At 35.6% G+C, this 27,696-nt stretch overlaps 1 protein-coding gene across 7 annotated transcripts in view; it reads left to right on the forward strand.

Annotated features, from left to right (window-relative positions):
• SASS6 (SAS-6 centriolar assembly protein) overlaps positions 1-27,696 on the forward strand; it is a 48,555-nt gene that overhangs the window by 14,945 nt on the left and 5,914 nt on the right. For all 7 annotated transcript variants that reach the window (XM_065549013.1, XM_015432196.3, XM_015432200.3 and 4 more), the window contains 7 exons: positions 4,349-4,540; positions 6,830-7,024; positions 7,117-7,206; positions 7,281-7,460; positions 7,826-7,907; positions 8,928-9,064; positions 11,445-11,573. In XM_065549013.1, the coding sequence (XP_065405085.1) occupies positions 4,349-4,540; positions 6,830-7,024; positions 7,117-7,206; positions 7,281-7,460; positions 7,826-7,907; positions 8,928-9,064; positions 11,445-11,573 (1,005 nt within the window). The remainder of the gene's footprint in view (positions 1-4,348; positions 4,541-6,829; positions 7,025-7,116; positions 7,207-7,280; positions 7,461-7,825; positions 7,908-8,927; positions 9,065-11,444; positions 11,574-27,696) is intronic.

Genomic DNA, 27,696 nt, shown 5'->3' on the forward strand with positions numbered 1-27,696 from the left:
GCCACTGTGCCCGGTACTACCTTTATCACATACTAAATTTCTTTATGTACTTGGGCTTGTCTTTGGACTGTTGTTAAGAACTAATCTCATTTTCTCGTTCAGTGGAGAGATATAGCTCTTCATTTATTAAGGTCTTATTTGTTGAAAACAGACTTTTTTACTCTTTATCTCTCTCCCTTTTTCTCTTTTCTCTTTTTCTTTTGCAGCCTTGTTAAACAATGTTTTTGTCTAGGGACTTTACAGATTTTTACTGCATAAATGAGACCATCCACTCCCTACCAATACCACTGTGGTTAAATTTGTAATTGTTTATCAGTAGTGTATATTAATGTCATATCCAACCACCTTACTGAATTTACATACTAAGAGTTTTGAAATTGATTATCTTATGTTTTCCAGGTAGATATATAAACTATAAAAAATAGTAATTTTTCTCTTCCTATGATTAGTGTCCTTTTTTTTTCTTGTACAGAAAAGTACTGAATTAATAGTGAAATTTTCATCTTGTTCCAGTCTTTTTTGGTAAATAACTAAAATATCTCACCATTAAATATGATGTTTGCTTTGCATTTGAGAGAGAGGGTTTTCTTTTCTTACTTGCTACCTAAGAATTTTAATTCAAAGAGCGCTAAGTCAGATAAAATGAGTTTTGGGATCTAACCAAATAATTGTGTCATTTTTCCCCTTTAATAGTGTAATAAATTATAACAATAGGTTTCCAAAGGTGGAATCATCTTTGCATTCTTAGAATAAAACTTACATAGTCATAGTGATTTTTAATGAACTATTGTATCAATTTGCTATTATTTAACTTGGGATTTTTGTATTTTTATTTATTTGTTTTTAGAGACAGAGTCTTGCTCTGTTGCCCAGGCTGGAGTGCAGTGAGGTGTGGTCACAGCTCACTGCATCCTGAACCTTCGGGGCTCAAGCGATCCTCCCACCTCAGTCTTTGGAGTAGTGGTACAGGCCACTAGGCCTAGCTATTTTTTTTTTTTTTTTTTTTTTTTTTTAAGAGATGGAGTCTCACTATGTTGGTCAGGCTGGTCTCTATCTCCTGGCCTCAAATGATCCATCCGCCTTGGCCTCCTGAAGTGCTGGGATTAGTGGCGTGAACCACCACGCCTGGCCCAGGATGTTTGTATTTATATTCATAAGTGACCTTGGTCTGAGATTATCTTTTTCCTGCACATCATAGTTTGCTTATTGCAGTTGTGGGTTATAGACTATGGTATTAGAATTATGCTAGCCTCATGAAATGAATAAGAACATTTTTCAATTTTCTTTATTCTTTGAAACAGTGAAGTAACAGGGAATTAATCTGTACCCTGAGGGCCTGATACAATTAGCCATTTAACACCATTTGGATCACGCACCTAGTTGAAGCATTTATCTTTTTCTTTTCCAGTTTTCTCCATGATTATTGGTCTGTTTAAATTTTCTCTTTTTTCTTGAGTTTTGCTAATTTATATTTTCTTTAAAAGCCATGTGTTTCATCTATGTGTTTTTATTTTTAAAATTTATTATTATTATTTTTTTTGAAGATGAGGTATTGCTATGTTGCCCAGGCTGGACTCAGACTCCTAGGTTTAGGCAATCCTCCTGCCTCAGCTCCTCTAGAGTAGCAGGGACTACTGGTGTGTGCCATTGTACGTGGCTACTATCTGTGTGTTTAAATATATTAGTATAATATCGTGCATATTGTCTTGTGATTTTTAAAATCTCCATACTATTTCTCTTATGTTCTTAATTTGTTTTGTTTAATGCGACCACATGGTTTTTCTATTGTTTAGTGTTTTCGAAGAACCAGTTGTTCATTTCATTAATTAATTCTGCACTGTTTCCCCCCTCCCCCATTTCACTAATTTCTGTTTACTACCTTTTTTTTTTTTTTTTTTGGCTTGATTTTCAAGCAAGTTGTGTTCCTCTTGTTCTTCTTGATGTTGTTGTTAGATTCAGGGGTACATGTGCAAGTTTGTTTCTGGGTATATTGCATAATGCTAGAGTTTGGGCTTCTATTGAACTCATCATCCAAATAGTGAACATAGTGCCCAATAAGTAGTTTTTCAACCTCTACTCCACTCTATCCCTCCCTCATTTTGGAGTACTCCTTGTCTATTGTCCATGGAAATAAGTTAGATCTAAAAGTTTCTTTATGAGGGCATTTGTTTAAAACTCCAGAGTGACTGAAGGATTTGTTTGTATTTCTATATTGCACTTTCTAATAGGATTGTCAGGCAGTCCTTTGGGACTTTATAACCAGGTCAACACTTCTCTTCCTGCTAATAGATAATGTAAAACTTTAGTGTGCATGAGAATCATTTGAAGGGTGCATTAGAATGCAGATTGCTGGGCTTCATCTCCAGAGTCTTTGATATGGTTAGTCAGGGGTGGAGTCCAAGAACTCGATTTCCTGATAGGTTCTTAGCTGATACTGATTATTCTGTTCAGAGGACCATACTTTGATAACCACTGCCATAGGGTGCTGTTACTCAAATTAGGCCAATTTTGTGACTATATAGAAATCTGTCGAGGCAGGTAAACTGCCTTCTGTTATTACTGATGGTTTCTACAAATGTTATAGGGAATAATGTATTATCTATATTTGTCACTTACCTATTCAAGTGGACATTAAATCTGTGTTATCTTTACGGCATTTTAAAAAGGCAAATTTGATTCCTGCATTTTTAATTTTTCTTTATGTTTACACTTATTTCTCATGTTTTCTTTATACCTCCATTTAAAAAAATATACCGAGTAATCTTGTTTCTACACTAATTTCTTTGTAGAAGCGTTTTTCCTGTGAGGAAAGTTCTAGCAACATATAGAATCACCCATCATCCTTCTATTTCTCATATTATTTTCTTAATTCTGACTTCTATATTTCTTCACTTCATATAATTTTTTATTAATTTTTGTTTTCCCATTCATATCATTATAATTCCATTCCCAAAACATTTTTCTTATGTAATATTCTTCCAAAACTACTGTGTGCTTTTCTGATGTAAGCCTCTATAGAATATTCATTTGAAAAATATTGCTTTCACCTCTACAAATTCTCCTTTTCTGTTGGACTTTATTAGTCTGAAACTGTTCCTCCAATGATTATTTTTTTTCCTCCAGAATGGAAATTTTTTAATGTATTTTCTTTCTAAAAATATTGAAATGATTCAGAAGTGAACAAAGTAGAAAATGTAAACTTTATAATCCTAGTTCTCACACTTTTTTTTTTAAACAAAAATCTCCAAGGTTCTGATGTTCACTGGAGTAAAAACCTGTTCTTTATTTTCATTGCTTTTGGCCTCTATTGTCTTTAGTGTCTTTGATTACTTTCTTAGACAGTTACAGTTAGCATCTTTACCAGTTTGCTCTGATTTTTCTTCTTGATTGCTTCTTCAATGTTTTCTTCCAAGATTGCATTTTCAATTTTATATGGACTTCTTCCTATTTTATCTCTCTTTGCTCCTTCTCCTCTCTTTTTCAGCTTTCTAAAAATGAGGAAATTCCTGAAGTAGTAATGTAAAAATTCCTAAGGTATTTTATGAGAGAGAGACTCCCCTATACTAGTGCTAAGAATTTTGAATGGGTATAACTTCTCTGGGATAGTTTTGGAACTTATATCAACCTTTGTATTTGTTCATATTCTTTATTCTATAATTGGTCATAAATCTGAATTTTAGATGTATGTCTGTACAAAAAAATCAATCATTTTATTTATAATTGTGAAAAATTGGAAACTAAATGTCCATAATAGGGCAGAAGTTAAATGAATTATGGAGTAGCCATGGATGGAATGTTGTGTAGCTATTAAAGACTTTACAAAGAATTTTTTAATGATGTGAGAAGGTGCAAATGCTAAGGGAATAACGTGTGATTAAATTGTATAAATAGCTTGATATTCATTAAATTTAATATGTGTATTGTGTGTTTATGTGGATGTCAATATAAGTATATAAATGATTGGAAGAGAGTACTCCTAAATATTAGGAGTGATTTCTGGATGTGATTATGGGTTGTGTTTCCTTTTTGCCCTTAAGAGCATGTATAGCTTTGATAACCACAAAAATATGCTTTATTTTCCAAAGATATTTAGGATTTGATAGTGTTCGTTAACAAAAATGGTACTAAGATAGGTTTGTGATAGGATTCAGACAGGCAGTAGATATTGCACTGTTATAACCATATTCAAATTTTATTGTTGGTAAAGATGAATTGGACTAATGAACCAACCTTGCTCATTTTACAAAAATAAAAAATAAATTACAATTTTTTTTGTTCAAATCTTTCTGTATTTGTATTTCTGATTTTTTTCTTTGAATTTTGGTACTGTATTTTTATTATATAATAGGCACAGGTTCAATATCAACGGCAACATGAACAACAGAAAAAAGATTTAGAAATCCTCCATCAACAAAATATCCACCAGCTACAAAACAGACTGTCTGAGTTAGAAGCAGCTAATAAAGACTTAACTGAAAGAAAATATAAAGGAGACTCCACTATTAGAGAACTTAAAGCAAAACTTTCTGGTGTTGAAGAGGTATTGAATGTTGGTTTTTTTCTCCCCCAGTTTAAAAGAACGTTTTGATTTGGTTATTTTAATGTGGTTACTTGTGTGGGTGGTGTTCCTCTGGATGCTCTGTAGAGTTCTCTTGTGGTGTTAGGGTAATCCATTCAGACAATGCGAAGAAAATTGAGAATTTGAAATTTGATAAAAAGCCTAATTCATAACAGAACTGAGGTAAACTTGAATATTTTTAGTTAGGGTCTTGAAAGCAGATTACTGGCACAGCTGTCAGATTTATTAATGTATTTTTAATAGTAACAGCACCTATATTTCACAGGGTACTGTGTTGACAGGGCTGGGTTTTTTTTTTTCCTCAGCCTACTTAACATAAACAATTATATGAAATTCAGTGTCTAGTAATAATGGTAATGGTAAAGATAATAGTTAATCCTTACTGAGCATTCTCTGTGTTAGGTACTGTTTGAAGTACTTTACATATATTAACTCATTTTATTGTTATAACAATTCTTTAAGGTAGGAACTATTATTAGCCCCATTTTACACATGATGAAACTAAGGTACAGAAAGGTTAAATAAGTTGCCTAAGGTCGCATAGCCAATGAGTGGAAGAACAAGGATTAGAACTCATCTATTATTTGCCTGTCTTTAGTACTACCTTGTTCTTTCAGGCAACAGAGAAATTTTCATTTTTTATTTTATTTATTTTATTTAAGGTCTGGGATACATGTACAGAATATGCAGGTTAGTTGCATAGGTAAACATGTGCCATGGTGGTTTGCTGCACCTATCAACTCATCACCTAGGTATTAAGCCCCACAGAAATTTTTTAAATCTTGCCATAGTGCCACATTTGTTGTTGCTTTGGCATTGATTACAGGCTTCTTTGTAGCATTATACGTTATTGTCATATGAATTATTAGAAAATATATGTAGTTTTTTTTGTCTATATGTAAATACCAAAGTTACCAGTGTTAATTCTAGCTCACAGGACTTCAAACTCTATTTTACCAGTCTCATGCTTAGAAGCTCTAAAGCTTTACCAATTTTGTGTTCAGATCCTCATATTGTTTTGCCCCAACAATAGATGTCTTCAGTTTTTCCTGCATACACTCTTCACACTGGTTGTAAAGCACTGGAAACTTCATGGTACGTTGGTAGTCTAAATGCTTCAGTGTAATGCTCTGATTTCATCATTCTCAGCCCTGGAACTGGTCATTATATAAACAGAACCTCATTATGTTGATTTTTTTATGATCTAATAAAAATATTTCCTCCAGGATTTTAATAAGACTTGCAAATTGTTAGTTCTTGGATCTTTTTTTTTAACCACTGAGTATTCAGTTATCTGTTTTAAGTTAGACTTTTTAGGCAGTAGTGCCCTAAAAATAACAATTACTACCATTTATTGAGTTTTACTGTGTGCCAACCAAAATGCTAGGCATTTTACATAAGAATTTTTATGAAGGTTAAATGAAATAATTTATTAAGTATTTGTTATTTCTGTTTTACAAATGAGAGAACTGAGATTTAATTTAGGGAGTTTCAGTAATTACCAAGATCACACAGTAGAAGAGCCAGGATTTGAATTTTGTTTGAAACTAAAGTTTGTGCTCCTAAAACCACTATAGTCACAATACCATATAATTATTTTTGGAAACTTTTGTTGAGAACTAAAACTATCTAGGAATACTATATCCTGGACTTCATATACCAGCAGCCTTTGGGTTAATATTAGCTGATTGGGAAGAGATCTGTTGTAGATTTTTTAAAAATCTATTTTTAATGAACAATTGTAGTTTATTTTGCTTGAAAGAGTGAACAGAGAGATCTGGAAATGTTAACATTTATTGACATGGAAAGATATTTGTAATATGTGAAGAAGGTAGATTATAAACTGGAGAGTATCAGCCTTTAAAAAACAATCTGTGCATGTAAGCAACAAAGAAAAATGTTAATTCTAGATTGTGGCTCTCACCCTTGGTTACCCTCGGAATCAGTTGTGGAGACATCAGAAAATTATTGTTAAAAGTTTTAAAGTTACTGTAATTTATTCATAAATTAGAATTATTTTATTTTCCCTTGATCTGATTGAATCAGATAGTAGAATATTTTACAATTATATTCCAGATATGTGCTACTATACCATTAGAAAGACATTCATGTTTTTAAAAAAAATCTGTACTAAAACTTTAAAATTATTAAAGACTTTTTTTTAATATGTTAGACATCTTAATTATAAATAACCCGATAAGGCAACTTCCCTTTTTCATAATGCATAATTTCTTTCTTTTTCCATTCTAGGAGCTGCAGCGGACTAAGCAAGAAGTCCTCTCTTTGCGAAGAGAGAATTCTACACTAGATGCTGAATGCCACGAGAAAGAAAAGCATATTAATCAGCTACAAACAAAAGTGGCGGTTTTAGAACAGGAAATCAAGGATAAGGACCAGCTTGTTTTAAGAACAAAAGAAGCATTTGATACAATCCAGGAACAAAAGGTCTACTTTTAAATTTTTCTCAGAAATTTATGATCACATTTATAAGTAAACACAAATGCCCTAATTATTCATGTTTTTAAAAAATATATCAGGTGGTTTTAGAAGAAAATGGTGAGAAAAATCAAGTACAACTAGGAAAGCTTGAAGCTACAATAAAATCATTATCTGCAGAACTTCTAAAGGTTTGTTTTAAAGATTTTATAGAATAATGTTTCATTGGATTACATAGAAATATACATATGAAGTTCTTTTATAGGCAAATGAAATTATCAAGAAGTTACAGGGGGATCTGAAAACTTTAATGGGTAAGTTGAAATTGAAGAATACAGTTACTATTCAGCAAGAAAAACTCCTGGCTGAGAAGGAGGAAAAATTACAAAAGGAACAAAAGGAATTACAAGATGTTGAACAGTCTCTTCGAATTAAAGAGCAAGAGGTAGTTAATATTTTAAATTTTTGTGTTGTAACTATATTTTTTCCTCATTTATTTTTAAAATTTATGCTTTGTTACATTAACAAATGGCTGTGGCCTTTTTTTTCAACAAAAGAACATGACTAGATTCAGTAGATGTTAATAACTTTCAGTTTGGAAAGTTAGTTATCATGATTCAGATACCTTGATTGCTCATATATGTCTGTGTTTGTATACACACGTAAATATTTTATTACATAATTGAGCTAATTCCTTTATGCTTATTTAATAATATTAGTGGTAACCATTTATTTAGTTAATAACACATTCTTCAGTTTTTATTTAACCTTTGTTTTGCTTGACTTATTGTGATGATTGATATATTTCAGGTATGCAAATTACAGGAACAATTAGAAGCTACAGTTAAAAAACTTGAAGAAAGCAAACAACTTCTAAAAAATAATGAAAAGTGTAAGTATGTTACATGTTAATGTAAATTAGGTTTGTAGTTTTATTCTTTTATTTTTTTGAGACGCAGTCTCACTCTGTCACCCAGGCTGGAGTGCAGTGGCACGATCTCAGCTCACTGCAGCCTCCACTACTTTGGTTCAAGTTATCCTCCCACCTCAGCCCCCCAAGTAGCTGGGGCTAAGGTGTGCAGCACCACACTCAGCTAATTTTGTGGGGTTTTTTTGTAGAGACAAGGTTTTATCATGTTGCCCAGGCTGGTCTCAAACTCCTGAGCTCAAGTGATCCACCCGCCTCGGCCTCCCAGATTGCTATGTTTAGGTTTACAGGTGTTAGCCATCGTGCTTGGCTATAGTTTTATTCTTAACCTGAAAATTTTATTTGAATTCATAAAAATGTAGGTATTATAAATTTAGACATTGTCCAATATATAAGTAATTTCTGCTTTAAATATGTGTCTTAATGCCTTTTCTATAAATTTATATCATCTGCCCAGTAAAAGAGTTAATCATCTTTATAAAGAAAACCATATCCCATATGTCAGTAATCCACAATTAAAACTGTTTAAAATGTTGACTGTAATTTATTGTTTAAATTCTTCATTACTCCTTTTTAAAATTGCTATGTTTACCTAATGATAACAATATGAATTATTTGAAACCAAAACATAAAATTAAGATTTTAACTAACATTTTCTCAGTTTATACTATGGGGTATCATACATAAGATTGTGAATTTTAAGTAAACTGTAAGATATTCTAGAAGTGAAATCTTTCAAAGAATTGCTTGACTAGTAGAAATATGTGCTTTGGAGAGTAATATAATAGTCCTATGTGGCAGCTTCTAAAATAAGAAACTTTAATGACAAAAATGTAGGTGAACCTATATTGCTCTCCTGTGATGTCAGGTAGTTATAAAAACTTATAATTAAAAAATCTTAGTATAATTTTTAAATGTTTAAGATGATTAGAAAAATAAAAACAGTGAAAATTCTTTACCTTGCCTCTTATTCTTTTATTCAAGTAATCACGTGGTTAAATAAAGAACTAAATGAAAATCAGCTAGTGAGAAAGCAAGATGTATTGGGACCTTCTACTACTCCGCCTGCACATTCTAGCAGCAACACAATCAGAAGTGGAATTTCTCCTAACCTGAATGTGGTAAGATTTAAAACAAGATGTGAATGATCTTAGTGAATTTCCTGAAACAAAAATATTTCCAGATTGTTAGGAAGTTTCCATGATTTAAGGTGCTGGTACCAATACAAAGTGGAGTCCTACAATTATTAGCACTGAAATTAAGTTGACCCTGGAGGTGGAACAAAGGCACACTTGCTCTGAACAAAGAGGCCGAGTTTCAAGAGGACACTTCTTTATAAGTCTTGACTAGATATTGAAATCTTTCAGTGCTAACTAAAGCAATACCAAATATACTGAAAAACTTGAGAACACACAATGTAAAACATTTAGGAGACTTCGAAAAGAGAGAATTCAGGGTTTAGGCTTAAGCATAAACTGAATTCTATCAGAAAAAGAAAAGAAAGTAAAAAAGAAAAAAGTCCTGTTAGCAGGCTTGTCACCTTTAGATTCTACAAGAAACTGGTTATGAGATATAAGCTTTCTAGTTCCCATTACTAGATTTGTTTCTTTTTTGAGACAAGGCCTCGCTCTGTTGCCTAGGCTGGAGTGCAGTGGTGTAATCATGGCTAATGGCAGCCTTGACCTCCTGGGCTTAGGCAATCCTCCCATTTCAGCTTCTCAAAGTGCTGGGATTACAGGTGTGAGCCACTGTTCCCAGCCGTGCTTTTTCCCCCCCACCCCCTCGAGAGAAAAGACTGGGCACAATGGCTCATGCCTGAAATCCCAGCACTTTGGGTGGGAGGCTGAGGTGGGTGGATCACCTGAGGTCAGGAGTTCAAGACCAGCCTGGGCAACGTGATGAAACCCTCTCTCTACTAAAAATACAAAATTCAGCTGGGTGCAGCAGTGCATGCCTATAATCCCAGCTACTCGGGAGACTGAGGCAGGAGAACCGCTTGAACCCAGGAGGTAGAGGTTGCCGTGAGCCAAGATCGCGCCACTGTACCCCAACCTTGGGCGACAGAGTGAGACTCTGTCTCAAAAAGAAAAAAGAAAAAGAAAAAAGGGAGAATAAGAAAAGCAGCTTCTTACATTCAGAGGTGGTTTGGTACTATCTGATAGTTAGGCCTAGATGCTGTTAGGAGCTTGCCTAGCATCCACACATAGGCCTTGGGGCTCTCCTGTTGAACACAACAATTTCATGTAATATTAACATCAGGCACGGTTACTCTGTGACTCTGTCAATACAAAAACAAGACTGTTTCATAATCATGCCTGAATACAAAAATATGAACATTTCTGAATCACAAATGTAGTCCATAAGCCTCATATCCTGGCTAACATGAATGGCTGCTGCTGCTTTAATTACAGCTTTGACCTTAATACATTCCTCTTGCCTTATTAGATAGGATTTATTCAGATACCCAGTCATACATTTATCCCCTTTTCCCAGTAGCTTCCAATCCACAGTAAAGCACCACTTAAACTTTTTCTTAAATCACCTAACATGTGCCTAAATCCAATAAATAAGTCCCTTTTAAGGGAACTTTAAAAGAAGATACCCATGGTATCACTTTTGGAGATACCCATTTTTCTTCATGGTGTGCAGTTTCCCTTGTTGCAAGGAGCAATAAATCTAGCTTGTATATCTACACATGCGTTCCCTGGTGTTTGGCTGCAGGACACTGGCAGAAGGTTTAAACTTCAGATTCCTAATTGAATTTTTAACCTAATCTACTCTGGTAAGTCAGAGTACTGGATGTCTAAAGAAGGGGAAAGATTGCTGTTAAATTGGAGAAAGGTGCAGAAAGAAGTGCCTCGGGCTGAATTACAAACTTAAAAAAATTTTTTTGACTGGCTTAAAATTTGAATGACTGGTGATAGCTGTGTGAAAGGTGTTTTTTTGTATGCATCCGTTAGTGTGCACAAATGCTTCTCAAGATTTGTGTTACCACTGGCCTCAATATAAAAATAAACTTTGTTTTCATAACGTTGGTTAATGTGTGGTACCAGTATATTGAAAATTAGTGGCAAAACCAATTATTGTCTCAGTCCGTTTAAGAACACTAATTTTGTTTTTGTGCTGTCTGACAGAAAATTATTTTTATTTTATCTCTGACTGGCCTATTGATCTCCAGACTCCCCCATTCCCTGCTTTTTTAGGAGACTTAGAGTGAAACAAGTTGGTTCAGAAGCTTGGCTTTAACTTAGTATAAAAGTAGGCCCAGTAGTTTGTTTTATCCAAGCTTGCACAGCTGCTTTGAAAAGCCCTCTAGTTCAAAGTTATCGTAGCCCCATGGTAGATAATAAAGCAGAGTTTTGTGGTGTGATAAACAAGACTGGCCTCTGAGATAGTGCTCTTAATTATTAGTTATTATGATAGATACTAATGCCACCTGCTGAACAAATAATATTTAGAATTAATTTCTCATCTTTAATCATCTTTATGTTTTTTTTTTAGGTTGATGGTAGACTGACTTACCCAACCTGTGGGATTGGTTATCCTGTCTCCTCTGCATTTGCATTCCAGAATACCTTCCCTCATTCGATATCTGCCAAAAATACCAGCCACCCTGGTTCAGGAACAAAGGTAGCTAAATTAACTAATACTTGTTCTGGGAAAAAATATAGCAACCTATTAGCATACAAACATTTCACATCTTTTAAAAGTTCATTTATTCTTTGGTCAGTTGTTTAGTAGTAGGTAGTGTATTAGATAAATATATTACTGAATATCTAGTATCTATGTCTACAGGAAATATATGCACTATATATTTCTTGAGTCACTGTAATGTATAAAATCTTGACATCAATCTGTTTAAACCTCACTTATTTCTACTCAACCTCTCCTTTTTGTTTTTGTTTTTGTTTTTTTTTTATTTTTGGAGGCAGAATCGTGCTGTGCTGTCCAGGCTGGAGTACAGTGGTATAATCTCAGCTCACTGCAACATCTGCCTCCTGGGTTCAATGATTCTTGTGCCTCAGCCTGCTGAATAGCTGGGATTACAGGCATGCACCACTACACCTGGCTAATTTTTTTGCAATTTTAGTAGAGGTGAGGTTTCACCGTGTTCGCCAGGCTGGTCTCGAACTCCTGGCCTCAAGTGATCCTCCTGCCTTGGCCTCCCAAAGTGCTGGGATTGCAGGCCTGAGCCACCATGCCTGGCCAGCCTTTCCATTTTTACTCATTCTTCTACTTGTATCTCCTACAGCTCTCAAGCCTGACCAGGATTTCTGACTTCATACTGTTGGAGTCTTAGCTGTGATTTGGAGTCCATTGCTAGAATTTAAAGGTCTGGTAGGGCAGGCTTAAATCAAATTCTAAAATTTAGTTCTGACAACATTATCTCAGATATGACTAGCAGTCCCCCCAACCCTTGATTTATTTGTTAAGGCTTTCTTCTACCTGAGTTCTTTTTCCTAATTGTTATTATTATCTTATATTTATATATTGTTTTTATATGTATTATAATTTTGTTTTCACAATAGTTTAATCCACCCAGATCAGTCACTCCTTTTATTTTCATTGCTAACTTCAGGTCCAGGTTTATTTTTTCTTAAATAATGAGACAAATAAACATTTATGAAAAAATATTTTATAAAAGATAAAATTGAGGACTTTGAAACTGGTGTTATAAACTCTATCAAATTAGGTCTGGGCTGCTCTAAAAATAAGTTGGCTGTGTTGCTCAGACATGTGCTGTTTTTAGCCAAAGCCTTATTATCGCCAGGAGCTATGAAGAATTCTCAGTGAAATGAGAATTAAGCCTGAGTTTTTATGCCTGAAATACTGTTATGTAAAGGGTACTTAGATGCATATCATTGGCTCTTCTTGCATTGCTTATTAAGGAGAATTAGATATGTGTGTTCAAAGGAATGCTATTGTTTTATTATCAGTATCAGTATACTCAAGTGTGGTTGCATCTTGGGATCATTTTCTTTCTTTAGAATTGTAAGTGAATTCACAGTTGTTTTTTATTTTAAACAACTTTCCAGGAATATATATATATAATGTTCAAAATGAGGACAAGTGCTACTAGAGACAGTTGCTTACTTGGTGGGACTAAGGATGACTTATAAAATAATACTACCATTCTTATAGGTCTTGGGGAATCAGAGGAATCATTATAATAAATATATTCTTAAATACAGGAGCAAGACTTTCAGTGTTTCCTGTATCAATGATCTCCATATTCTTTTGATTATGTATTCCTAACAGGGGGAAAAAACCCTAAAATAAACAGAACAATTTACGCTCTCATCTCGAATACATTAATGTGTATTTATTTGTGAATTTATGCATATGCTACTGAAATACTATATTATATGCCGTGTAATTATTGGTTAAGAGAGCGAAATCTGATGTTAGGATTTAAAACCTGCCTCTGTCAATGTGAAGTTGATCAAGCCACTGAAAAACAAACAGCATTCAATTCTTACACTTCAGTTTTCACACTTATAAAATGGAGTGATAATTTTCTCTACCTTACTGAATTATTAAGTGAATTAATGCATTTGCTTAGAATAGTACCTGATTCATGATAAGTACTCCATAAATGTTACATTATTAATAATAAAGTTATTCAAAAATAGAAATTAAAGAATGAGACTAAAAATAGTTGTAAATGAAAGTTGTAAGATTTTCTTCTCAGACCTCAATGAATGGTCCTAATTACTGCCTACTTTGTCTTCCCCTGCTCAAACACCACCTACTTTGGTGATCATTGATCTAGGTAGTTTTGTGCTAGCAGCTATGTTGATTAAAACATGTACTTTTGAATTGCAGGTTTTAAAAATCACCCTTTTATTTTTGACATTGAACCTGTAATCTTCCTGATGCCTTAAAATGCTACTGTCAAGACTGAATACATTCAAGGAGATGTTTAACTGTGGGAATGTAAAATAACATGAGAAATTTGGCAAGAAACAAAATAATGCTTAAAGAATATGTGAGAATATTTAACAAGATTGTGCTGTTCTGACAAATACTTGACAATTTTAAAGCAAGATACACAAAACTACTTGTTTTTTCTCTTTTATTTTTGAATACAATGATAGCCAAAGATTCATTCATTGAACAAGTATTTAATGAATGTCTACTATCTGCCGTGTCCAGGCATAGTTTTAGTTGCAGGAGATGACAGCAGTGAACAAGACAAATCCCCTGACCTATGGTGCTTACATTTTGTGGTGAAACACCAGTAGATAGTAAATTGTAATGTGTTTCAAACTAAACTGTTTATTCATTCATTCATTTATTCATTTATTTTTGTGACAGAGTCTCACTCTGTCACCAAGGCTGGAGTGCAGTGGCATGATCTTAGCTCACTGCAACCTCCACCTCCCAGGTTCAAGCGATTCTCATGCCTCAGCCTCCTGAGTAGCTGAGATTACAGGTGTGCACCACCACACCTGGCTAATTTTTGTATTTTTAGTAGAGACAGGGTTTCACCATGTTGGTCAGGCTGATCTCTAACTCCTGACCTCAAGTGATCCACCGCCTCGGCCTCGGCCTCCTAAGTGGTGGCATTACAGGTGTGAGCCTCTGTGCCCAGCTTGGGTTAAATTCTTGATCTTCAAGGTCAAACTTTCATAAAGGAGATTTAGAAGTATGTGAGGGATTTTCCACAATGAGAAAGGGGCCAGATGATTGATTTATCTTTTTTCTTTTAATCTGGTTGAAAGGCTTAGGGAGACAATTCTGTTTACTGTTAAGGACCAAGAAACAAAGTCTGGAAATGCCATACACAATGGTCATGAACTACAAAGTAGTAGTGGAGTGGAGAGGAGACACAGTAATACACAGCATTATTTTGAGTGAGCTCCAGTTTTTCATTCTAACCCTTGACCTGAGGAGAAACAGCCATCCTTTTTCACTGAGTCTTCTACAGAATGGAAATGTGACTCAGTTTATCAGCTCCCATAGGGCAGGCAGAGCTAGAGACTATTTTAAGCTGGTTTGGGGAACCTCCATCCCAAGCACAGAGTGGATGCTGAAGGTTGTTCCCAGCATCCACTGGTGGTGGCTGATGGCTGGTCCTGGGCTCCCTGGGTCCTAGGCATCTCTTGATTCTCAGTGATGAACTTGTCAGTTGGCCAATGTGGACCTGTTGACAAATTACTCGGAATTACTCTAAGGTCTCTTTTGGCTTTATTCTCTAGTGTTTGAGTTTCTATAGGAACCTTTACATTTTTATTTTCTCTGAAGGAATGTCTTATCCTCCTGACATTCTATAATTGTAGGTGCTGAAATGCTTGTTCTCTCTCAGTGTCATCCAGTACAGATCTCTAACATTTGTGTGTGACTGCAGGCTGCCCAAGGCCCTGTTGCCTCACTTTCTTTGTCTTGATAGTGTTTGGCCCACAGTGGGTATTCAGAGACAGATTTTGTCTACAGATAGCATTATTCAGTTTGATTAACTATCTAATTCACCTAGAGGTTTAAATTAATTTTTCATTTATTTGGTATTAACTGTTTTTAAAAGTAATGTGTAAGTGTGGGAAGCTTCCAAAGGTACAAGAGGATGTACTATCTAAAAGTGCCTACTGTGATCCCCAGTCCTCTTCTCAGAGAAAAATACTGTTAGGAATTTCTTGTGATATATTCCAGAAATATTCAAAGCGTATATAAGACCATATGTATGTGCATGTATAAGTATATATATTCAAATGTATGAGTGTTTTTATATATAAACATAAATAGTACTTGCCAATTGTTCTGTGCCTTGCTTTTTTCGTTTATGGCATTATGGAATAGGTAACTGCAGTGTATCACAATGTAAGTTTTTGTTTCTTTTTAATGACTTCATAGTATTCCAGTATATGGATGTACTATAATTCACTAATACTCTGTTTATGGATGATTAGGTTTTTTTCAATCCAGATGCTCATGCAGTGCTCCAGAAAATATTTTTGTACATACATCTTAGTGGCCTGGTACGAATAGATTTATAGGATACATTGTTAGAAGTAACTGTGTCAAAGGCATTTTTGCATATCTGGTGACTAAAATAGTATCTTATTGTGATGTTAATTAACATTTTCTTGATTAAAGTGAGAAACATCTTTTTATATATTTATAGGTTATGTTTCCTATTCTGTAAAACTCCTGTTTATTCATTTTTTGTTTTTCATTTGTTTGTTTTAGTGATGGAAGTCTCCCTGTGTTGCCCAGGCTGGCTTTGAACTGCTGGGCTCACCTGATCCTCCTGGCTCAGCCTCCTGAGTAGCTGGGACTACAGGCACGCATCATTGTGCCTGGCTCTTTCTTTTATCTGTTTTTTTGTTTGGGAGGTTTAACATTTATAAAATGGTTTTATAAGTGTTCTTTACATATTCTGGACACTAGTTTGCCATTGTTTTTAATGTGCTATTTTGTTGTTTTGGGTTTGTTTTTATTCTTCATTATACTTCCTTTTTAAAAATTTAAAGGTTATTAAGGTAGAATTTACATACCATGAAATCCTTCCACTTGAAGATTAGTTCCGTAATTTTAGTCAGCTTATAGAGTTGTGAAACTATACCACAGTTCAATAGTAGAACGTTTACATTACCCTAAAAGTACCCTAGTGCCTGTTTGCAGTTTATCCCTACTCCTCCTCCTCGCCCTAGGCAACTACTGATCAACTGTCACTATAAAATTAGATTTTCTGTATTTCATGAGAGTAGAATCATACAACATGTAGTTTTTTAAAAATTTCTCTTTTTTTTGAGATAAGATCTCATTCTGTCATCCAGGATGGAGTGCAGTGGCACAATCATGGCTCATTGCAGCCTCGACCTCCCTGCGCTTAGGTGATCCTCCTATCTCAGCCTCCTGAGTAGCTGGGACTACAGCTGTGTGCTACCGTGCCCAGGTACCATTTTTTGCATTTTTTGTAGAGATGGAGTTTCGCCATGTTGCTCAGGCTGGTTTCGAATTCCTGGGCTCAAGTTATCTGCCTACCTCAACCTCCCAAAGTGCTGGAATTATAGGCGTGAGCCACCGTGCCTGGCCATGTCCTTCCTTTTCACTCAGTATACCGTGTTTGATGTTCATCCAGGCTGTAATGTGTATCAGTAGTTCTTTTCTTTTAATTGCTCAGTAGTACTTCATTGCATTGATAGGCCACAATTTGTTCATTCATCAGTTGATGGACATTTGAGTTGTTTTAAGTTTTTGGATATTACAGATTAAGCTGCTGTGAACATATGTGTGCAAGTCTTTGTATTTATTGTGGGTGAGTACCTAGGAATGGAGTGACTGGTGGCATATGTTTGATTTTTAAGAAACTACCAGATGTTTCCAAAGTGGTTTTACCATTTACCACCAGCAGTCTGAGAGTTCAGGTTGTTCTGCATCCTTCCAGCAGTTGGTATAGTCAGTTGTTTAATTTTAGCCATTCTAATACATGCATAGAAGTACCTCATTGTGATTTTATTTATTTATTTATTTTTTATTGAGACAGAGTCTTGCACTGTTGCCCAGGCTGGAGTGCAGTGGTGCAATCTCAGCTCACTGTAACCTCCACCTTCAGGGTTCAAGCGATTCTTGTGCCTCAGCCTCCCTGGTAGCTGGGGTTACAGGTGCACGCCCCCACGTCCAGCTAATTTTTGTATTTTTTAGTAGAGACAGAGTTTCACCATGTTGGCCAGGCTGGTTTTGAACTCCTGACCTCAAGTGATCCCCCACCTTGGCCTCCCAAAGTGCTGGGATTACAGGCATCAGCCACCACACCTGGCCCCTCATTGTGATTTTAGTTTGCATTTTCCTAAAACCTAATGAAGTTGAGTATCTCTATTCATGTGCTTATTTAACATCAATATAATTACTTTGGTGATATATCTATTTGAATCTTTTGACCATTGCTAAACAAGGTTGTCTTTTTATTGAATTGTAAGAGTTCTTTGTATATTCTGGATACAAGTCCTTTATTAAGTATATGAGTAGCAAATATTTTCTCCCAGTGGCTTCCCTTTTCATTTTCTTAATGTGTCTTTTGAAACACAAAAGTTTTTAATATTTGATGGAGTGCAATTTATCAAACTGTTTTCTTTTGTGGATCTTGCTTTTGGAGTTGTATATAAGAACTCTGTCCAACCACAGGTTGAAAACATTATCTCCTTTGTTTTTTTCTACAAGTTTTATAGTTTTAGCTGTTACATTTAGATCTGTGATCCATTTTGAAAAAATTTGTGTGCATGGCTTGAAGTAAGGATCTAAGTTCATTTTTCCTCCCCGCTGTGGATATGCAGTTCTTAGTACCATTTATGGAAAGTCTTTTTCTCTGTTGAATTGTCTAAGCACCTTTGTTAAAAATCAGTTGACCATATAAGGATTTATTTCAGGATTCTCAATTCTGTTTCGTTGATCTTTATACCTATCCTGTGCCAATATCACAGCATTTTAATTACTATGACTTTATATTAAAAGTGTTGAAAATCTCCAGACTCTCTTCTTCCTTTTCAAAATTGTTTTAGATCTTTTTCATTTTCACAAAAATGTTTAGTCACCTTGTCAATTTCTGCAAAATGGTTTGTTTGGATTTTGATAGTTGTACAAGGAATTTATAGGTCAGTTTTCAAAGAAAGGCTGTTTTGACAGTCTTTTATCTTCCAATCCATGAATAATAAGACTCTTTCCATTTATTTAGATCTTCACTTCCTCTCAGTAACGTTTTGTAATTTTCACTGTATAAGTCTTGAATTTCTTCTGTTGAATTTATTCTTACGTGTTTTATTCTTCTAGATGCTATTGTGGGTATAATTATTTATTTTTCAGAATATTGATGTGTAGAAATGTCATTTTTGTATGTTGATCTTGTATCTTGAAACCTTACTAAACTCATTTATTACACTCATTAGTGGTTTTTGGTAAATTCTGTAGGATTTTCCACATAGACAGTTATGTTATCTGAAAATAATGACAGTTTTACTTCTTTCTTTCCAATGTGGTTGCTTTTTATTTATTTTTCTTGCCTTATTGTAATGGCTGGAACCGATAGTACAATTTATTTTTATTTATGTTTTTTTTGCAACAGAGTCTTAGTGTCACCTAGCATGGAGTGCAGTGTCGCACTCTTGGCTCACTTCAACTTCTGCCTCCCCGGCTCAGGTGATCATCCTACCTCAGCCTCCCTAGTAGCTGGGACCACAGGCGCATGCCACCGTACCCAGCTAATTTTTTGTAATTTTGTTAGAGACAGGGTTTTGCCATATTGCCCAGGCTGGTCTTGAGCTCCTGAACTCAAGTGATCCACCTGCCACGACCTCCAAAAAAGTGCTGGGATTACAGGTGTAGGCCACTGCGCCCAGCCTATAGTGCAGTTTAAATAAATGTGAGAGCAGACATTCTGGCCTTGTTCCTGAGCTTCAGGGCAGAGCATTCAGTCTTTCATCATAAGCATATTAGCTGTAGGTTTTTGCTAGATGGCCATTTTTCAGAATAAGGAAGTTCTATTCCTAGTTTGCTAAGAGCTTTTATCATGAATGGATGTTAAATTTTGTCAAATGCTTTTTCAATTGATATGGTTATGTGGCTTATCTTTTATCAGTTAACAGATTGTATTGATTGTTTAAGATTATATTAGTCTTTCATTCTTGGGATAAACTTCACCTGGTCATGGTGTATTCTTTTTATGTATTGCTGGAGTTAATATTCTTTTTTTTTTTTTCGGTTTTTTTTTTTTTTTTTTTTAATGGAGATAGAGTCTCTCTCTGTCGCCCTGGCTGGAATACAGTGGCGTGATCTTGGCTCCCTGCAACCTCTGCCTCCTGGGTTCCAGCAATTCTCCTGCCTCAGCCTCCCGAGTAGCTGGGACTACAGGCGACTGGCACTGCACCAGCTAATTTTTGTATTTTTAATAGAGACAGGGTTTCGCCATGTTGGCCAGGCTGGTCTTGAACTTCTGACCTCAAGGTCAGAGGTGAGTGATATGCCCGCCTCGGCCTCTCAAAGTGCTGGGATTACAGGCATGAGCCCCCACACCCAGTTTGGAGTTAATTTTCTGATAGTTTGATTTTGTGTCCATGTTCATAAAGGATATTGGCCTGTAGTTTACTTTTCATGTACTGTCTTTAAAAAATTTAAATTAGGACAATAATGGCCTCATAAAATGAGCAGGAAAGTATCTTTTCTCTTTTATTTTCTGGCATATATTGTATAGAGTTGCTTTATATTTTCTTTAAATGTTTGGTAGAATTTTCCAGTGAAATCATCTGGGTCTGGAAATTTTTTTGCTGGAAGTTTTTTTCAGCTGTGAATTAATTTTTTTCAATAGCTATAGAATATTTGGGTTATTTATTTCTTCTTGGGCCAGTTTCAATAGTTTGTGACTTTCACAGGATTAAATCATTTAATCTAAATTTTAAGCTATGTGTGAAGAGTTGTTTGTAGTATTCCATTATCTTTTTAATGTCTATAGACTCTGTTGTAACATCCTCTCTTTCATTACTTATAATGATGATTTTTGCCTTGTCTCTTTGAAAAATCAGTTTGGTAAGAGGTTACCAGTTTCATGGATCTTTTCAGGGAACTGACTGACGGTTTCATTGGTTTTTCAATTTACTGATTTCTCCACTTTAATATTTTTTCCCTTCTAACTGCTTTGAGTTTGTTTGGCTCCTTTTCTCACTTTCTTAAGGTAGAAGATTATGTTCTAAGAGTTTTATGTTAATCTAAACATTTAATGCTATACGTGTTATTCAGTCTTGCTTTAACTGCATTTCACAAATTTTGGTATGTGTATTTTCATTTTCATTAAGTTCAAAATATTTTTTTTTCTTTTTCTTTTCTTTTTTTTTGAGACAGGGTCTCACTGTGTCCCCCAGACTGGGATGCGGTAGCATGATCGCAGCTCCCTACAGCCTCAACCTCCTGGGCTTATGTGATTCTCCCACCTCAGCCTCCTGAGTAGTTGGGACTACAGGTGCACACACCTGGCTAATTTTTGTGGTTTTTTTGGAGAGACAGGGTTTTGCCATGTTTCCCATGCTGATCTCAAACTCCTGGGCTCAAGTGATCTGCCTGCCTTGGCCTACCAGAGTGTGGGGATTACAGGCATGAGCCACGACACCCAGCCCTATTCTTTTCAAGTACATATGGAACACTATCCAAGATAGACTATGTCCTTAGTTCTAAACCAGTCTGGAATTAAACTAGAAATCTATAACAGAAAGATATATGGAAGATTTGAGGGAAATTAGAAAATATTATTTTGGCCAGGCGTGGTCAGATACACCTGTGGTCCCAGCTACTGGGGAGGCGGAGGTGGGAGGATCACTTGAGCCCAGGAGGTGAAGGTGGCACTGAGCCGTGTTTGCACCACTCTGCTCTGTCCTGGGCAACAGAGTGAGAGGTCTCAAAAAAAAAAAAAAAAAAATAGTGTTCTGTTTTTGTTGGGATAGTGTTCTTTAAATATATCTCTTTGTATGATTTTTATTTTAGTGGTTGCTCCAGGCATTTATAATGTACATATTTTTCATAGTGTGTAGAATTAATATCTTATCACTTAAAGTAGAATATACATACCTTGCCACCATACAGTCCCTTTGCCTTTTCCCCCCTTATGTTTTCATATTTCATAAGTATTATATTTACATACATTGGAAACATTATCAGACAATCTAAAATTTTTGCCATCATCCATTATACATATTTAAAACTCTGGAGTGGGCTGGGTGTGGTCCCTTACACCTACAATCCCAGCACATTGGGAGGCCGAGGCAGGCAGATCACAAGATCAGGAGATTGAGACCACCTTGGTTAACACAGTGAAATCCCATCTCTACTAAAAATACAAAAAATTAGCTGGGCGTGGTGGTGGGCACCTGTAGTCTCGGCTACTCGGAAGGCTAAGGCAGGCGAATCACTTGAACCCGGGAGGTGGAGGTTGCAGTGAGCCGAGATTGTGACTCTGCACTCTAGTCTGGGCGACACAGCGAGACTCCGTCTCAATCATTGTGGGAAACAGTGTGGTGATTCCTCAAGGATCTAAAACTAGAAATACCATTTGACCCAGCCTTCCCATCACTGGGTATATACCCAAAGGATTATAAATCACGCTCCTTTAAAGACACATGCACACGTATGTTTATTGCAGCACTATACACAATAGCAAAGACTTGGAATCAACCCACATGTCCATCAGTGACAGACTGGATTAAGAAAATGTGGCACATACACACCATGGAATACTATGCAGCCATAAAAAAGGATGAGTTTGTGTCCTTTGTAGGGACATGGATGCCGCTGGAAACCATCATTCTCAGCAAACTATCTCCAAGAACAGAAAATCAAACACCGCATGTTCTCACTCATAGGTGGAAATTGAACAATGAGATCACTTGGACACAGGAAGGGGAACATCACACACCGGGGCCTATTGTGGGGAGGGGGGAGGGGGAGGGATAGCATTAGGAGATATACCTAATGTAAATGACGAGTTAATGGGTGCAGCACACCAGCATGTCACATGTATACATATATAACAAACCTGCACATTGTGCACATGTACCCTAGAACTTAAAGTATAATAAAAACAAAAAAAACCCAAAAAAACAAAAAGCAAACAAACTCTGGAGTGGAGAAGACTAGTTCATTATATTACTCAGTGTTTACCATTTCTGTTGTTCTTGTTATTCTTTTCCTTCATTCCTGGTATTCTAAGTTCTTCTACAGTATAATTTCCCTGAATGATAGAACATTCATTAGCATTTCTATTAGAGGAAGTCTTCTGTCAATTCTTTTTCTTCCCCTGGGAATGCCTTTTACCTTCTTTCCTGAATGATATTTTCTCTGGATATAACATTCTGTATTCATAATCCTTTTCCTTAAGCACTTTAAAACTGTTGTTCTGCTTCTTTTAGGATTCCATGATTTCCAGTGAGAAATTAGCAGTAAATTTGAATTGTTCTCCTATAACTAGTGCATCATTTTCTCTGCCTGCTTTTAAGATTTATTTTTTTTTTATTTTTTCGTAGTTTAACAGTGATATGTCTGGGCATGGATTTTGAACTCATTTCACTTTATCCTTTTGGGGGTTTACTAAGCTTGGTAAATCTTTTCCCAAATTTTTGACATATTCAGCCATTATTTCTTCTTCTTTTTTTTTTTTTTTTTTTTTTTTTTGAGACAGGGTCTCGCTTTGTAGCTCAGGCTGGAGTGCAGTGGCATGAACAGAACTCGTGGCAGCCTTGACCTCCCAGGATCAAGCAGTCTTCCCACCTCAGCCTCCCATGTAGTCAAATATTTTTTTCTGCAGAACATTCTTCTTTCTTTTAGGACTCAAAAGACATGAATGTAAATCTTTATTTTCCTAAGGGTCCACAACTTTCTGTTCTTCCATTCTTATTTTTTCTGTTTTTCAGATTTGATTATTTCTGTTGATCCGCCTTCAAGTTTACTCTTTTCTCTGTCCATTCTACTATCAAGCCCATTCAGCGATTATTTCTGTTCTAAAATTTCCGTTTCATTTTCTTTTCTTTTTTTTTTTTTTTTTTGCTGAGACTTTTTTACATTCATTTGAACATTTGAGCAGTGTTATTAGAGCACGGTTATAATGGGTGATTTGAAGTGGTTTCCTGATAATTCCAGTAATTGTGTCATCTTGGGGTTCACTTCATGGTTTATCTTTTCCCTTATGAGTTGCTTACATTTCCCTAGTTCTCTATTGAGTGATTTTGGATTGTATCCTGGACATTAGAATATTACGAGATCCCAGATCTTATTTAAATCCTAAGGAGAATGTGTTTTTGTTTTTTTTTTTTTAAGCAAACAGTCTTGTTAGGTTCAAGTTCTGATTAGCCTTCTTTAGGTTGTGATTCTTCAGTTCAATTTTTTTGTAAAGACAGAGTTTCACTGTGTCACCCAGGCTGGAGGATAGTGGCGCAATCTCGGCTCACTGCAATTTTGGGTTCAAGCAATTCTTGTGCCTCAGCCTTCCAAGTAGCTGGGATTACAGATGTGCACCAGCAGGCCCAGCTAATTTTTGTATTTTTAGTAGAGATGGGGTTTCACCATGTTGGTCAGGCTGATCTCAAACTCCTGGCCTCATGTGATCCGCCCACCTCAGCCTCCCAAAATTCTGGGATTACATGTGTGAGCCACCATGCCTGGCTGTCAGTTCAAGTTTTAAAGACTTTGTCGTGTCATGCTGTTTGGATCTGTCTCAAATGTGCTATTCTGTGACTTTGGCAGTAGTTAACCCCATAGTCAGTTCCCAAAGCCTTTGGTATGCTGATCAGGGTCAGATTTGTACAGCTCATAAGCGAGCCTAAGAGTTTATATACCACCTTATAGGATTTCTCCCTTGAGTTTTCTCTCCATGATTTCCTCAGAATTATCCATGTCCTTAGGGTCCCCCTTCCTGGTTTTCTGGCTAGAAAATACAGGCCCCTTCCCTGCTATGCAGTTCCTGTAATTGTATCTGCATCTGTTATCAAGCAGCAAGAGGACAAAGAGAGGAGAAAAGTAGTGAGGATATTTCCCCTGTTAATGAGACCACAGTGCCTTTGGTAGGAAGATGATTCCCCTCCTTCAAAGTTTTAGTTACCACCTTGCCACTGTTGCCACTCTGGCACTTCTGCTTCCATATAGTAGCCTGGGGGTTGGAGCAGGAAAGAACATAGGGAAAAATGAAAAGAAAGGGATTTTCCTCACTCTTTGATCCTTAGGAGTTTCTTTTTTCATATCTCAGCAGAAAATGAATCTACCTTGATATTAATATTGTATTCTGGCTCTCTTATGCCTAGTATTTACATGAAGTATCATTTTCTATTTTTTTTATTTTCCAGCCTATGTCTTTAAATGTGATTTCTTTTAGATATTTGTAATTGACTCATTTTTATCCATTCTGACATTCTTAAACAATTTAAAATGTAATGCATAAGTTTTTCCATATTATGATTTGTTTTCTATATGTCCTGTTTCTTGTCTCCCTTTTCTGCTTTTTTCCTGCCTTCTTTCCAGTTAGTTTTGTGCATTTTATTTCGTTTTTCATTTTATATTTACTCTTGGCTTTTATTTTCTTTGTGTTTGTTTACTCTGGTTTACAATATACAATTTCATCATCTACCTTCAAATATTTTACTACTTCCCGTGTAAAATAAGACTGTTACAATAATATACTCCCATTTCTTCCTATCTTTTTGCTACTGTTGTTAAAATTTTACTTCTATCTTTGTTATAAGCTCTACTTTTTTTTCTTTAAACAATCAAGTATATTTAAAAGACATTAAACAATGAGGAAAAGTCTCCTTGGTTAACCCATACATTACTATTTACACTCTTTTTTCCTTTATGTAGATCTAAATTTTCATCTGGTATTTTCCTTTCTCCTCAATAACTAAGATCTCTTATAGTACAGATTTTTAAGGCTTCTTACAATGCAGGTCTGTGGGGAATTAATTCTTCTTTTGTCTCATAATGTTGTTATTTTGACTTCATTTTCTCTGAATATAGAACTTTAGGTTGACAAGTTTTTTTCCTGTCTGTATTTTGAAGATGTTATTCCATTGTTGCCTGTATTGAATAATTTCTGGCAAGATGTCAGTAGTCATGTTTATAATGTTTCCTTTATATGAAGTGACCTTTTTCTCTGGGTGCTTTTAAATTTTCTCTTTATCATTAATTTTCAACAAGTTAATTATGCTTTGGTGTGGAGTTTGTGTATCATGTCTAACGGGTTTTCATGAAGTTCTTAAATAGGTGGGTTTGTAGTTTTTATCAGTTTAGGAAATTCTAGTCATTATTCACATTTCTTTTTCTGTTTTGTTCTCTTTTTTGGTGTTCCTCCTTGGTACTCCAGTTATACATGGTTGATTACATGATATTGTCCCAGGGAGACTTAGTTTATTTATTTCATTATTTGTTTCATTTTATGTAGATTCTGATGCTGTGTCTTAAAGTTTATTAGTCTTTTCTTTTCTTCTGCAGTATATAATTTGCTGTTAATCTATCCAGTGAGAAATTTTCATTTTATTGACTATTTTGTGTCTAGAATTTTCATTGCACTCTTTTTTATATCTTCACTTTTCTCATACTTTTTATTTCCATTAAGTTCTTATGCAATTACATTTGTGTCCCTGGTCTATAGTTTCTGCCATTTCTGAATCTTTCTGTTGGCTAATTTTTCTTCTGAGTATGACATCTTATTGTGATCTTTGTAATTTTTGATAAGTGGAACATTGTGAGTGTTACATTGTTGATTGTCTGGATTTTATATTTCTTTAAAGCATGGCAGGCTGTTTTTTTTCTTGAGACAGGGTCTTGCTCTGTTGCCCAGTATGGAGTGCAGTGATGTGATCATAACTCACTGTAAAACCAAACTCCAGGGCTTAAGTGATCCTCCTAACTCAGCCTCCCATATATCTGGGACTACAGGTGTGCACTCCCATACCTACCTAATTTAAAAAATTTTTTGTAGTGATGGAGTCTCATTATGTTGCTGAGGCTGGCCTTGAACTCCTGGCCTCAAGTGATCCTCCCACTTTGGCCTCCCAAAGCACTACAGTTTCAGGTGTGAGCCACTGTGCCTGCTCAAGAGTAAATTACTTGTGGATCACTTTGATTCCTTTTAGCGTTTTTGGTTTTTTTCTTTAGCATTAATAGCATGCATCTAAAGTAACTTCTACTTGAGGGTTAGTTCAGCTGTATTTCAAAGCTTGAAATGCTCCTTTAGTGATGGATGCAGTGGCTCAAGCCTGTAATCCCAGCACTTTGGGAGACTGAGGCGAGCAGATCACAAGGTCGAGATCGAGACCATACTGACAACATGGGGAAACCCCATCTCTACTAAAAATACAAAAATTAGCTGGGTATGGTGGCGCATGCCTGTAGTCCCACCAGCTACTCAAGAGGCTGAGGCAGGAGAATCTCTTGAACCCGGGAGGCCGAGGTTGCAGTGAGCCGAGATTGCACCACTGTACTCCACCCTGGCTACAGAGCGAGACTCCGTCTCATAAAAAAAAAAAATGCTCGTTTATTTATCCAGCCTCGATGAGTTTTACCCTATGCATACGCCTAGAACAGTAGAGACTAAAGGACATTGACAGGCAGGTATCTGGAGATTTTTCTTTGTATAGCTCCCTTCTCATCAGAATTCAGCCCTACAACCTCCAGCGGTCCAATCTCCCTAAACTCTAACTTAATCTCCTCAATTTAGCAATTATGTTCTCCCTCTGCATCTGCTGTCAAGAAGGGGTTGCCAGTTAGAAAGTTTGAATCAGTTGTAGGGATCACATCTTGGAGATCACATCTTGTCTGTAGTCTTGTATCTGCGAATATTCTCTTCATTTATTTTGCTCAGTTTCCTAATTGTTTATGATTGGTGGCTAGAAGCTATATTAGTATTAGTACTGGTATCTTTTCTTAATTTGCGTCCCTCTTATTGCATGTTTTTTAAAAATAAAGAATATTAGAATCAGCTCTCTTGATTAAAAATATCCTATTTGTGTGTAATGCTGTTACGGGTAGATTAATGTAGAGAGAACTGGTATCTTGATGGTATTCAACCTTGATAGCCAAGTGAAGTAGCATATAGCTTTATAATTTTATCATATTTAGTATCCATCTATTCCTATTTTGAGTTTTACCAAAAACTGATGTGTACTTTCTTATGTCTTTTCTTTTTGTATCAGAGTAGTCATGAATTTTTTCTTTGATCTATTGATTTATATTTATAGATTTCCTGTAGATTTATACCTTTCTGATATAACAGGAATTCCTTAGTACATTA

This window comes from Macaca fascicularis, chromosome 1, assembly GCF_037993035.2.
Source record: "Macaca fascicularis isolate 582-1 chromosome 1, T2T-MFA8v1.1".
Classification (NCBI taxonomy): domain Eukaryota; kingdom Metazoa; phylum Chordata; class Mammalia; order Primates; family Cercopithecidae; genus Macaca; species Macaca fascicularis.